The sequence below is a fragment of the Podarcis vaucheri genome, assembly GCF_965113315.1.
Source record: "Podarcis vaucheri genome assembly, chromosome: 9".
NCBI lineage: Eukaryota > Metazoa > Chordata > Lepidosauria > Squamata > Lacertidae > Podarcis > Podarcis vaucheri.
The window spans coordinates 13,419,755-13,434,648 of record NC_138767.1 but is presented as its reverse complement, the minus strand read 5'-3'; the positions used below and the strand labels follow the sequence as shown (position 1 = coordinate 13,434,648).

The following is a 14,894-nucleotide window of genomic DNA, read 5'->3' as shown; positions in this document are numbered from 1 at the left end:
CAGTGCTGGGCTAGATGGACAAATGATTAAAGCAAAAATTTCCTATGTGCTGAATGTTTTAGGTTGCAGAGAAAAAAAGGAAACTACTTTCACGGGCACTGGACTGTGAATACCATGATGGGGCGAATAAGTTGTGCATAATGCAATCCATTTATATGCTGCAAATGAACGTGACTTTTGCCTTTCTTTCTTTCTCTCCTCTCCTCTCTCTGGTTTACTGAATATAAGTGAGAAAAAGCTCATCACAGATGCCCTGAGTAGAAACCAATTTCTGAAGAGGCTGGACCCGCAGCAGATCAGAGATATGGTGGAATGTATGTATGGGAGAACATACCAGCAAGGGAGCTACATAATCAAGCAAGGAGAGCCTGGCAACCATATATTTGTACTGGCAGGTTAGTAAACCACATTAAGTTGTACATTTAAATGGCTAGCACTGGGAATTTTGCTGCTTAGACCTGGAATGAACTTGCCATGCTGCAATCCTAGCCCCGCTTACCTGGGAGTGAGTCCTGTTGAATTAAGGAGGACTTGCTTCTGAGTAGATATGGTTAAACTCTTAATCTCAGAGTTGTGGGTCCGAGCCCCATGCGGGGCAGAAGATTCCTGCATTGCACAAGGATCACTAGATGATCCTTGTGGCCCTCTCCAATTCTACAATTCTGAATTTTATTATTACAGTCACAGACCAGTTCCAGCTCACTTACAATATCATAAAACACAACAGGAATACATTGAGTCGCAATTGGGTATTACAGAGACAATTCAGATATAGCGGCAGTTAAAAATATATATTAAATCTTGATCACTAAAATATAACCTAAAATTGTCATTTAAAACCTTAATCATTTTGGTAGCACAGCTTGTTCCCTAAGTTTTATGGCAGTCACACAGAATTTGGCCACCCTTAGTGTGATTTCTAGATCCTTGTCGTCTACCAGGAGTTTTAGACATTGAAGTTCAGACCCGTTTGGAGATTTTTGAATAACAGGAGTGATAAATACCGAGCGTACATCCCCGTAGAAATGGCAGCATAACAAGACATGAGAGACAGTTTCTACCTCCATCAAGCCGCAGGAGTAGACTCAGTCCACGTATGGTTTACCCTCGAATCTGCCCTGCAATAAGGCAGTACATTGAATCTAGCGAGGGTAAATGACCGTCTGTATTTGGGTATTTGTAATTTTGACAAATAATTTTCTGGGGTAAACCCTCTCCCATTATCTTTTATTGCTGGCTGTTTATTCATCTCACATTACTCTACAATTCTATGATTCTAAGATGGCAGCCCAGATGGAGAAGAGGAGGTTAAGGGGTGATATGATAGCCATGTTCAAATATATAAAAGGATGTCACATAGAGGAGGGAGAAAGGTTGTTTTCTGCTGCTCCAGAGAAGCGGACACGGAGCAATGGATCCAAACTACAAGAAAGAAGATTCCACCTAAACATTAGGAAGAACTTCCTGACAGTAAGAGCTGTTCGAGAGTGGAATTTGCTGCCAAGGAGTGTGGTGGAGTCTCCTTCTTTGGAGGTCTTTAAGCAGAGGCTTGACAACCATATGTCAGGAGTGCTCTGATGGTGTTTCCTGCTTGGCAGGGGGTTGGACTCGATGGCCCTTGTGGTCTCTTCCAACTCTACGATTCTATGGAAGATAGGGCTTCCAGCATCCATCTTCTCGATAGTTTAAAACAGGGCAATCCTTTTGTCCATGCAAACTGCACGCTGTGTCTGAACCCAGAAGTTCCATTAGCTACTGTGGCCAGCGATGTTTCTAGGCACATCAACTATTATTTATGACCACAAGAGGAGCAATGTGATGCTTGTAATAATGTGTGTTGTGCTTTAAGTGCCTTCCTACCTCATCCATCCATCACAGCAGCCCTAGGAGATGAGTCATTATTATTATCTGTTTATAAATGGCCAGCTGGATATCCCACCTTTCCCCATCCCAGAAATGCTCACAAGAATTATGGATACAGCTTTCCCTTTTTATTTCTCCCACTGCCTGACAGCTAAATCCATCTAGCCTTTTCCACAAGCTGCTTGCCACCCCTTTGTCGTCTGGTTTGGCCACTCTTTGCAAGGCGACACCCGATAGTCTAGCTAATGTCAAGGGTTCCAATGCCTCAAGCAGCCAAAATATTACTGAAATATAGAGCTGTCTTGGTGCACCTTCACTGCTGCTTGATACATATGGGCTGAATCAACATACTCAGAGTAAACCAATCAAAATTAGTGGCCATTGCTAGCATAGTTCCATTCATCTCAATGAACCTCTTCTGAGTAAAACTAAGTTGTCTACAACCCTACATTTCTTGTGCATTGAAACGCCTCTCTTAAGCTGCATTCCTGGAAGCTAAACTAGATAGGACAGCAGCACCAACATTGAAGAAGAAGAAGAAGAAGAAGAAGAAGAAGAAGAAGAAGAAGAGTAGTAGTAGTAGTAGTAGTAGTTTGGATTTGATATCCTGCTTTATCACTACCTGAAGGAGTCTCAAAGTGGCTAACATTCTCCTTTCCCTTCCTACCCCACAACAAACACTCTGTGAGGTGAGTGAGGCTGAGAGACTTCAGAGAAGTGTGACTGGCCCAAGGTCACCCAGCAGCTGCATGTGGAGGAGCGGAGACGTGAACCCTGTTCACCAGATTACGAGACTACCACTCCTAACCACTACACCACACTGGAGTAATTGCTTAATCATATTCACCTGTCTTTGGCCACATTCACACCATGCATTCGGAGCACTACAGTAGCAATTTGAACAGCCCTGGCTTTCCCCAGAGAATTCTGGGAGCCGTGGTTTAAGGTTGCTGAGGGTTGTAAGGAAACCCCTGTTCCCCTCTCGGTTCCCAGAGTTCTCTGTGAAGGGGATTTGATTCTTAAACCCCACCCCGGAAAATTGCAAGAAAGAAGACTCAGACTAAACATCAGGAAAAACTTTCTGACTGTATGAGCTGTTTGACAGTGGAATGGACTCCTTGGAGGTTTTCAAGCAGAGGTTGGATGGTCATCTGTCATGGATGCTTTAGTTGAGATTCCTGTATTGCAAGGGATTGGGCTAGGATGACCCTCAGGATCCCTTTAAACTCTACAGCTCTATGATTCCATGAAATCGTAGCTCTGGGAGGGGAACAGGGGTCTCCTAACAACTCTCAGCACCCTTAATAAAATACAGCTGTAGTACTTTAATTGTATGTTGTGACTGTCACTTTAGTCATGTACAACCCAAAGTAACTTGAAAGTATGCCCCATTGAATTCAGTGGCACTTACTTCTGAGAAGCCATAGCTCAGATTTTCCCAACACCCCAATCCATTGTTGTGCTCATAGCCTGCTTGTGAGCTTCTAAATAATAATAATAATAATAATAATAATAATAATAATAATAATAATAATAATTTATACCCTGCCCATCTGGCTGGGTTTCCTCAGCCACTCTGGGCAGCTCCCAACTGAATATTATTATTTATTAATAATAAAGCAATCAAACATCAAACATTAAAAACTTCCCTAAACAGGGCTGCCTTCAGATGTTTTCTAAAAGTCAGATAGTTGTTTATTTCCTCCTGATGGGAGGGCGTTCCACAGGTTGGCTGCCACTACCAAGAAGGCCTTCTGCCTGGTTCCCTGTAACCTCACATCTCACAGTGAGGGAAGTGCCAGAAGGCCCTCGGAGCTGGACCTCAGTGTCTAGGCTGAATGATGGGGGTGGAGATGCTTCTTCAGGTATACTGGGCTGAGGCTGTTTAGGGCTTTAAGATCAGCACCAACACTTTGAATTGTGCTGGGAAATGTACAGGGAGCCAATGTAGGTCTTTCAAGACCAGTGTTATGTGGTCTCAGTGTCCTCTCCCAGTCCCCAGTCTAGCTGCCGCATTCTGGATTAGTTGTAGTTTAGGGTCACCTTCAAAGGTAGCCCCACGTAGATCGCATTGCAGTAGTACAAGCGAGAGATAGCTAGAGCATGCACCACTCTGCCATTGGGGCATATCAATGGCTAATCCTGCAGGGCTCCTCTTTTTACAATATGGCAACTAAGCTGCACTGCAAGGCAAATGTCTGGGGCGAGACTGTGGGGTAGATTCAGCTCCCTCACCCCTATACAGTGGTGCCTCGCAAGACGAAAAGAATCCGTTCTGCGAGTCTCTTCGTCTTGCGGTTTTTTCATCTTGCGAAGTAAGCCCATTAGTGGCTTAGCAGATTAGCGCTATTAGCGGTTTAGCGGGCTTAGCAGATCAGCTGATAAGCTGTTTAGCGGCTTAGCGGATCAGCTGTTAAGCGGCTTAGCGGATCAGCTGTTAAGCGGCTTAGCGGATCAGCTGATAAGCGGCTTAGCAACTTAGCGGATCAGCTGTTAAGCGGCTTAGCAGATCAGCTGATAAGCGGCTTAGCGGATCAGCTGTTAAGCGTCTTAACGGCTTAGGATCAGCTGATAAGCGGCTTAGCGGCTTGGGAAAAAGGGGGGGAGGAAAAAAAACCCCACAGGAACTCGCAAGACATTTTCGTCTTGCGAAACAAATCCATAGGAAATTCGTTTTGCGAAGCACCTCCAAAACGGAAAACCCTTTCGTCTAGCGGGTTTTCCGTCTTGCGAGGCATTCGTCTTGCAGGGCACCACTGTACCCCACTTTGACATTCACAATGAGGCATGCAGGCAGACCCATTTTGCCAAGATGTGTGCTTACATAAACATGGTTGCTGGCGTCACATTTGGTTTGACCGGTGCAATTAACACTGCCATAGTTCTAGCTGAGTCGATCGCTGAATCGAGTTACTCCTAATTAAACCAGTGAAATCAATACTAGGGAGGAAATAGCTCCCCTGAACATGGCGTTAAGAGCAAAGCTGTCCTTTGCTCCTAAAAAAAGATTCGCCTCTAATTTCCACTAGCTCCTCCAATATTAGAACCATTGTTTAATGTTTAGCAAAATAGCTACTTTGTGGACAGTGTGCTTGTGATATATTCGACTTTTTAGCCTCGAAGGAAACAATTGCAGCAAAGAAACGTACAGCCATGTTCAGAGATCACCTGCACATGAAAACTTGCCGCTAGCTGAAATGAGGAATAAAGTTTTGGATGCAGAAGGCGGTAAAATATTGTTAACTCTAATAAAATCCATTTTTCATCGAATATATATAAAAAAAAGGTGTAAGAGAAATTGCCCAGAGCAGAATCTTCATGGAGAGGTTGTAATTTATCTTGCCGTATATATTGAAAACTGGGTGTAAAACTAATGTAGGGGTTTTAAGCTGTAGGCTTAAAAATCCGTTGAGATTTATTCTAAGTTCCCAGTTCTAAACTGCTAGGGATAGTTCACACTAACACTGAAGTACTAGCTAAGATATTAGATTACCTGGCTGTCTGGGGTTTTTTGGGGGGGCGGTTATGTTTTATATCCTGGGACACGGGTGGCGCTGTGGGTAAAAGCCTCAGCGCCTAGGGCTTGCCAATCAAAAGGTCGGCAGTTCGAATCCCCGCGTTGGGGTGTGCTCCCATTGTTTGGTCCCAGCGCCTGCCAACCTAGCAGTTCGAAAGCACTCCCGGGTGCAAGTAGATAAATAGGAACCACTTACTAGCGGGAAGGTAAACGGCGTTCCGTGTGTGGCTCTGGCTCGCCAGAGCAGTGATGTCATGCTGGCCACATGACCCGGAAGTGTCTCTGGACAGCACTGGCCCCCGGCCTTTTGAGTGAGATGGGCGCACAACCCTAGAGTCTGTCAAGACTGGCCCGTACGGGCAGGGGTACCTTTACCTTTACCTATGTTTTATATAAAAGTGACTGTAGGAACCCGCCTCGTAGCTAGTCAGCAAAATTGCACACCATTTTTGATGCTGTCTTTTTCTCCCCGCAGAAGGCAGGTTGGAAGTCTTTCAGCAAAACAAACTTCTCTCTTCCATTCCTGTGTGGACAGCGTTTGGGGAGCTGGCCATTTTGTACAACTGCACAAGGACGGCCTCGGTGAAAGGTGTGTGCACTTAATCCCTCGAAATTTTGCAAAAGCAGAAAAGCAAGCCTCCCAAGGCTGCTCTTTCCTGATAGAAGAGACTGTGGCGATGATGAGACAAACAGAGAAGAGCCGTACAGTGGCCATGGAGGGGTCTTGTGAGACAAAACCTGTAGCTTTGGGTTTGATGCTGCACGGCAAGGATGAGGAGCCAGATGTTGTTGAACTCTCATCAGCACCAGTGAGCATGACCAATAGTCAGCTAGCTGTCGTCCAACAACAGCTGAAGGACCCCAGGTTCCCCATCCCTGCTGTAGAGATTCTGAAGCACACCATCTGGTCGTCTCTAGCTATGGCTGCGAGGCCTTGGGCAGCTGAGGTTGGTGGAAGAAGCAGTTGTGAGGGGATTTAGCAAATGGAATTCCAAAACTGGAACAGCAGTTCATGGGTGAAAGGGCAAAACAAGGTAGATAAGGGCCAGAGATGGGCAAATCTGTCAGTTTCAGTTTCTCAGTTTCTCAGCCCTCCACATTTCCACCTCAGTTTGCAAATTTATTTCTTTTCTTTTTTTAAAGTCCTCCTGAAAATTCATCAGCATTCTAGTACAAATTTCTCCCAGCTCACCCTTTTTTTGGATGCAGTTTTCTCTAATATGCACATTTGTGCAAAGTGTATTTTCCCTAATAAATATTAGGGAATATTAATATTTTCTCTAATATAATGCACGTTTGCATGCCATTTTCAGTCATATATGCATTTACATGCAATTAACATATGCATTTTAGTACGCATTATTTGGCTGGAGAGCTGCTCTGCAAAATTCAGAGGAGTGCAAATTTTGAAGACCGGCAATGTTTCAGTTTGTGCATTGTTTTGGGAAGTGTGATTTAGGTGGATTCACCTTTAAATGACGTGGGTGGTGCTGTGGGTTAAACCACAGAGCCTAGGACTTTCCGATCAGAAGGTCGGTGGTTCGAATCCCTGTGACAGGGTGAGTTCCCGTTGTTCTCTGCTCCTGCCAACCTAGCAGCTCGAAAGCACGTCAAGGTGCAAGTAGATAAATAGGTACCACTCCGGCAGGAAGGTAAATGGTGTTTCCGTGTGCTGCTCTGGTTCACCAGAAGCGGCTTAGTCATGCTGGCCACATGACCCGGAAGCTGTACGCCGGCTCCCTCGGCCAACGAAGCGAGATGAGCGCCGCAACCCCAGAGTCGGTCACGACTGGACCTAATGGTCAGGGGTCCCTTTACCTTTACCTTTAAATGAGAACTGAATCGAACTGAATCAAATTTTGGCTCTGTCCCTAATCAGGGAAGGCAGACGGACAAATATATGTGTCAGGCAGGCAGAGGCTAATCTAATAGGTGTGGGAAAACATCCCAGTAGTTTCCTATGACATGTTCCCAAACCAGACCTGGGGATGTTACATACAGAGGGATCTGATTGGTGCATCATTTTCACTCTTGGATATGTGAGTTCCGATAAGAGGTTCCTACTGTCTGCTCTGAAGTAGCAAGAGTTCCCTTCTCTGGCCTGTTGGTCAATGCGTTGGCCCAGAACTCCTAGCTCCAAAAGCTTAGTTAGATTCTTGAAGGGAAATAGCAGGCCCTGAGGATCTTTTTGCGTGTTCATCAGACGCAATTCATATTCAGAAAAGCGGCACGGAACAATTTCTGCTAATCTCATACAAGAGGCAGCACCATGCAGATTAGTTTATCTGCCATGACCACTTTCTATTTTGATTCTCATTTGTTTTTTACGAAGTGCTCCTGAGTTGTCAGCTCGTTACAGCCCCAGGTCAGGTTTTGAGCAGTTTTTAGTGCATGTTAATTAGGAGCCTTTGTCAACGTTTCTCCTTAGCATCCTAAGCACAACTCGGATGTTATTAACTTCTGGGAAGTATGAAGATTTTTTTGGGGGGGTTATTTGTATTTAGTAGCATGCATACATATTGCAGTGGGAATGAGAAGCCCTTTTGAGATTAGGGGGCAGCTTACCTTCTGGGCAATGTTCCAAGGGCCACACTCCAATGGCGAGCAATGCCAGAGGCAAAATGGGTTGAGCAATAGGTGTCAATTTTGCTTTTCTACAATGGGCCACTTCCTACACACACCTCTCTATCCTTCATCCAGGCAAGCAAGAGTCATTATCATATAAGAAAGTAATATTCTCCACAGTATTAATAAGAAGGACCGTCAGTTTGTCTATATTTTATTCTTTCTCTGAAAAGCTCAGAGCAGAATACCAAGGGGCTATTTCATCCTTCCCCATGTAGAGGTGGACGGTGGTAATATACCACCCTGTGCATTTAACATCCTACCCCCAGCCCTTGTGGCACCAGCTTAAGCTGGGCTTTGGGAAGGAGGCATGGGGCTCTGGCAGGATCCTAGAGCCCTTCTACCTCAGTAAGCACTTGCCTGGCTTTGGGAAGGAGGACTCTAGGACCCTGCCAGAGCCCTAATGCCTCCTTCCCAAAGCTGGGCAAGCGCTTACCCCCTTACCAGGCTTTGAGAATGCACCCATCTTGGCTGCACACCCGGTGTGGCTGCAGGGCTCATACTGCTTTAAATCCATCTCTGCCCCACAGCAGCCCTATGTGGTAACTTAGACTGGGGGGCCAGGAATGGACAAAGGCCACTGGGCATAGGAGAAATGGTGGAGACCACCTCCCCAGCCTGACCCTTCGAGAGAAGAAGAAGACAGTTCTGAATTACAACTAGAGTTTGAGGGAGGTCACAGCTCAGAAGAAGATGAGGGGCAAAGTTGGGAAATAATGGGAGAGCCGGAGGGGGCAGAGCCGGAGCAGCTGGCTGACATGTTATCACTAGAAGCATTCCAGACCCACCACCTCCCAGAACCTGGTGAGCCTTAAAAGTAGGAGAGCAAAGGGCTTGGAGACAGATGGCCCTAAGCGGCAACCATAGAGGGGGTGGTGCTGTTGACGAATATAATAATAATTAATAATAATTTATTATTTATACCCTGCCCATCTGGCTGAGTTTCCCCAGCCACTCTGGGCAGCTCCCAGTCGAGTGTTAAAAACAATACAACATTAAATATTAAAAACTTTCCTAAACAGGGCTGCCTTCAGATGTCTTTCAGAGATAGGATAGCTGCTTATTTCCTTCACATCTGAAGGGAGGGCGTTCCACAGGGCGGGCGCCACTACCAAGAAAGACCACTGCCTGGTTCCCTGTAACCTCACTTCTCGCAATGAGGGAACCGCCAGAAGGCCCTCGGAGCTGGGTCTCAGTCTCCGGGCTGAACGATGGGGGTGGAGACGCTCCTTCAGGTATACAGGACCGAGGCCGTTTAGGGCTTGAAAGGTCAACACCAACACTTTGAATTGTGCTCGGAAACGTACTGGGAGCCAATGCAGATCTCTCTGCATTGAGGAAGTTAGGAGAGAAGGGGCTTGGAGCTATACTCGGAGCAATGCCATTATTCTAAGAGGCTGCATTTCTAAGCCTCTCTCTGTGAATATTGAATAAAAAGCAGTTGGTAAGAACTTTCCTTGTCTTCCATTCCTGGCAACCTGCTGTTGCTGTGGGGATTGGATCCTCTGACGCCTGACACCCACTTGAACTCTATTTTCTTTATCCTGGCACTCTAACTCAGGGGTAGCTATTGAGGTACCTCCCAGATTTTGTTGTACTCCAGTTCCCATAAACCTCACTCAGCAATCAAGGGTGATGGGACCAGTAGTCCCGCAAAATCTGAGATGCATCACCTTGGATCTGTCCCCTTGGAAGGCTCTGAGCTATTGTTAGTTCTTTACTATGAAATCCTGCTGAGAATGCCAATTATTCATTTACAGCATTTATAAGCTGTCCTGGAATAGAAACTGTCCAGGGTGAAACATGAGCAGTTGCTGTGCAAAATCATATCATCACACCAGCGAGGTGTGAAGCCGCCGGTTGCAGCTTCCCTCGCTGACAATTTCTGCTAGGAGAAGGTGATACAAAAATCCCACTGTGAGTGTGAATGCATTCTCAGTTTCACAAAGAACCTCAGTCAATGTGCTCACTTTGGTGGATTTGCACTGGGTGTACCTGGGTGACTTTTTGTATGCTGTAGAATTGTTTAGCTTCTTAATTTTGCTTTTCTTGTTGTTCCTAAAGCTGTCACCAGCGTGAAAACATGGGCATTAGACAGAGAGGTTTTCCAGAATATAATGAGGAGGACAGCACAAGCAAGGCACGAGCAATACAAAAACTTCCTCCGAAGGTAAACAACACATACACTTGTTTTCTCAGGATAGACAGATAATTATTGCTGCATTTAGTGGGGAGGGTCTGGTGAATTTAGATACATTGACTTCATTTAGGCATGATGCTACACTGTGGTTTAGCATTAGGAGAATCCCCCTAGATTGACCTGAGCTTGCAGCCTTCCCATGGCCATGAGGAGGGAGTCATGTTTAGCGTGTCATCTGAACCCTAAACTGTGGTTAAATTTAACTGTGGTCAATGAAAAAATGCCAGCTTCCTAAACTACAGTGGTACCTCGGGTTAAGTACTTAATTCGTTCCGAAGGTCTGTTCTTAACCTGAAACTGTTCTTAACCTGAAGCACCACTTTAGCTAATGGGGCCTCCCGCTGCCGCCGTGCCTCCAGAGCACGATTTCTGTTCTCATCCTGAAGCAAAGTTCTTAACCCGAGGTACTATTTCTGGGTTAGCGGAGTCTGTAACCTGAAGCGTATGTAACCCGAGGTACCACTGTACTCAGATGATATGGCAAGCTATGGTTAATGAAAAACAGAAGTGATTGCTTCTGAATTCATCCTCGGGGCAATGGCAGAAAAGGGTGGAACTCAGGGGGAAGATTATGCTCATAACATTAAATTAGCTTGGCAGCACTTCCAGATTGCTGCTGTTTTGGGGTGGGATTCAGACACATAATGCACAATTACTGTTTATTGGGCCGTCTTGCACAAAAATCCTTCTCCCCACAAATATTGGACTTTTTGTGAAAATGAAAATGATGGGAAAATTTACTGGATAGTGCATCAATGCTTGTTTTGACACATTGTCTGCAAACAAATCAGAATGAATGCTCCGTAAATTAGGGTTGCCATATGTCCTCTTTTTCCAGGACACATCCTCTTTTACATGGGTATGTAAAATAAGAGTCGTCACAGCGATCCATAGTTAAAAGTAGAAGTTGGCAAATGTGTCCTCTTTTTTGCTCTTCAAAATACGGCAACCCTACATTAAATAGTCCACATTGTCTCAACTCCCTGCAAATGAACCTGGATGAATGTTCAATAAACAGGTCATCTGGAAGAAGCCTAACTGTATATTATTGAAAATAAGCAGAGATCCAAGATTATCAGTCAATCATTCAATCCTCTTGTTTTTAGATGGCAGAGCCTTGGAACAGATTGCCAAGTAAAACTTCTCTAGCAATTCAGATTTCAATGTTTTTATTTAATTCCTTACTGCAAGCTGCTTTGACATCAAGTACCCACTTAATGCCTCACTGATTGTGGGTGAAGTATCTGCAAGTCTGCCATGGACATTTACTGATTTCAATTACATCTATATTTAGTAAATAAAGTCAATGAGGCAGACACAGCAATATGTCTTGAGAGCAGCCTTGCTGACTGAGAAAATTTTATTTACAGAATTTCTTGCTGGCCTTAGGGAAGGTTACTATAACACAATGGTACAGTATTAAAATCAGCTTAAAAATTGTATTAGAAGGCCAGATTTCTTGCAGGTATTTTGATTTTCTCTTGTAGCCCACAACTTGTGTGGCTCTATATTCAGAGATAGAAAGGCTATCAGTGGCTATTTGCAGTGACAATGTTCTCCTTCCATTGTACGCTTCAGAATACCAGTTGAGGAGAGTGCTGTTGCCCTCAGGTTTTGCTCAGGGGCTTCCTGTGGGCATCTGGGCTTCGAATCCACGGTGCTGAGATCAAGAATCTAAAGCTCTGCTAACTGAGCTATCCTCTACCATATCTGATCCAGATATGATCAGATCTGATTCAGATGGGCTGGTGTTTTGAACCATAGGCCCAAAGGAGAACCTAAGCGAGTGGTTTGATACTAAAGACGGATGTCATAAATGCCAGAATGACCAGCTCTAGTGCTTTATTAAAGAAAGGTGTAAACCTGCAGAGCCTCACTGTCTTTACAGACACAGCACGGACACCGCAACAGGGAGAGCTTGTTGCGACTTGCCCACACCCAGGCAAATGTGTACAGTGTTACCTCTGGTTACGTACTTAATTCGTTCCGGAGGTCTGTTCTTAACCTGAAACTGTTCTTAACCTGAAGCACCACTTTAGCTAATGGGGCCTCCCGCTTCTGCCACGCTGCCGCTGCCCGATTTCTGTTCTCATCCTGAAGCAAAGTTCTTAACCTGAGGTACTATTTCTGGGTTAGTGGAGTCTGTAACCTGAACTGTATGTAACCTGAAGCGTATGTAACTCGAGGTACCACTGTATACAGTGGTACCTTGGTTCTCAAACTTAGTCTGTTCCAGAGGTGCATTTGACTCCTGAAACCATTTGAAAACTAAGGCGCAGCTTCCGATTGGCTGTAGGAGCTTCCTGCATTCAAGCGGAAGCCGTGTCGGACGTTTGGCTTCCCAAAAACGTTCACAAACTGGAACACTTACTTCCGGGTTTGTGGCGTTCGGGAGCCGATTTGTTCAGCAACTAAGCCGTTTGGGAACCAAGGTACCACTGTACATTACTTATACAAAGATCAACATACGTCAGCTTGGCCAGAGCTTACCATCAGGGCATAAGTGGCAACCATCCAAGACGTACAAGAGACCAGCATTCCAGGACGCCCAGATAAGCATAGCACCAAAGCAAGTCAATGAGCATATATCCACACAAGTGAATATAAACTTATATATGAGCTCATTCTTATAACTACCAAATAGTTTGGGGATTATCTTGACTACCAAGATGGAGTCTGCAGGCCTTCTGGGACAGTCTCAGCTTTGGGTCAAGTCAGCTGTTCTTCTGTGATGCTCCTTGTGTATATAGTTCAAAGCTGAAGGGCTGCATTTCAAGAGTGTGTGGGCTTGTGCAGGGAAGAGAATTTCAGGGCCAAATTACATGTGATGTTAGCTTGTCCCTCCAAAATAAGAGGGCAAGATTAAGCACACTTGCTTTTAATATGCAACTAACCTTAGTGGTGAGCTCCCATTGCTCGGTCCCTGCTCCTTCCAACCTAGCAGTTCAAAAGCACGTCAAAGTGCAAGTAGATAAATAGGTACCACTCCGACGGGAAGGTAAATGGCGTTTCCGTGCACTGCTCTGGTTTGCCAGAAGCGGCTTAGACATGCTGGCCACATGACCCAGAAGCTGTACGCCGGCTCCCTCGGCCAATAAAGCAAGAATCATAGAATCATAGAATCATAGAATCATAGAGTTGGAAGAGACCACAAGGGCCATCGAGTCCAACCCCCTGCCAAGCAGGAAACACCATCAGAGCACTCCTGACATATGGTTGTCAAGCCTCTGCTTAAAGACCTCCAAAGTAGGAGACTCCACCACACTCCTTGGCAGCAAATTCCACTGTCAAACAGCTCTTACTGTCAGGAAGTTCTTCCTAATGTTTAGGTGGAATCTTCTTTCTTGTAGTTTGGATCCATTGCTCCGTGTCCGCTTCTCTGGAGCAGCAGAAAACAACCTTTCTCCCTCCTCTATGTGACATCCTTTTATATATTTGAACATGGCTATCATATCACCCCTTAACCTCCTCTTCTCCAGGCTAAACATGCCCAGCTCCCTTAGCCGTTCCTCATAAGGCATCGTTTCCAGGCCTTTGACCATTTTGGTTGCCCTCCTCTGGACACGTTCCAGTTTGTCGGTGTCCTTCTTGAATTGTGGTGCCCAGAACTGGACACAGTACTCCAGGTGAGGTCTGACCAGAGCAGAATACAGTGGCACTATTACTTCCCTTGATCTAGATGCTATACTCCTATTGATGCAGCCCAGAATTGCATTGGCTTTTTTAGCTGCCGCGTCACACTGTTGACTCATGTCAAGTTTGTGGTCAACCAAGACTCCTAGATCCTTTTCACATGTACTGCTCTCAAGCCAGGTGTCACCCATCTTGTATTTGTGCCTCTCATTTTTTTTGCCCAAGTGCAATACTTTACATTTCTCCCTGTTAAAATTCATCTTGTTTGTTTTGGCCCAGTTCTCTAATCTGTCAAGGTCGTTTTGAAGTGTGATCCTGTCCTCTGGGGTGTTAGTCACCCCTCCCAGTTTGGTGTCATCTGCAAATTTGATCAGGATGCCCTTGAGTCCATCATCCAAGTCGTTGATAAAGATGTTGAATAAGACCGGGCCCAAGACAGAACCCTGTGGCACCCCACTAGTCACTCTTCTCCAGGATGAAGAGGAACCATTGATGAGCACTCTTTGGGTTCGGTCAGTCAGCCAGTTACAAATCCACTGAGTGGTAGCATAGCCAAGACCGCATTTTACCAGTTTCTTTACAAGAATATCATGGGGCACCTTGTCAAATGCCTTGCTGAAATCAAGGTAGGCTACATCCACTGCGTTCCCTTCATCTACCAGGCTTGTAATTCTGTCAAAAAACGAGATCAGGTTAGTCTGCCATGACTTATTTTTCAGAAATCCATGCTGACTATTGGTGATCACAGCATTCCTTTCTAGGTGCTCACAGACTGTTTGCTTAATGATCTGCTCCAGAATCTTCCCTGAGATGAGCGCCGCAACCCCAGAGTCGGTCACGAGTGGACCTAATGGTCTGGGGTCCCTTTTACCTTTTAACCTCAGTACAGCTCTTATTTCTGTCACAACTATTTAGCAGCATATCTAAATAGGAAGCAGGTAGCTTAAATAATAACAAAATATTCCATTATAACTACATGGTGCTGAAAGCACTGAAGAACACATTTTTCAGGGGTATATTTTCAATTATTTAGTTCACCTTGGTTCTCCTGTGCTA

General features: G+C 45.2%; 1 protein-coding gene across 1 annotated transcript in view; it reads left to right on the top strand.

Moving 5' to 3' along the window:
* Nucleotides 1–14,894, top strand: part of PRKG2 (protein kinase cGMP-dependent 2) — a 79,892-nt gene that overhangs the window by 23,079 nt on the left and 41,919 nt on the right. The window contains exons 3-5 of the mRNA XM_082236411.1: nucleotides 229–395; nucleotides 5,856–5,969; nucleotides 10,070–10,175. Coding sequence (XP_082092537.1) covers nucleotides 229–395; nucleotides 5,856–5,969; nucleotides 10,070–10,175 — 387 coding nt within the window. The remainder of the gene's footprint in view (nucleotides 1–228; nucleotides 396–5,855; nucleotides 5,970–10,069; nucleotides 10,176–14,894) is intronic.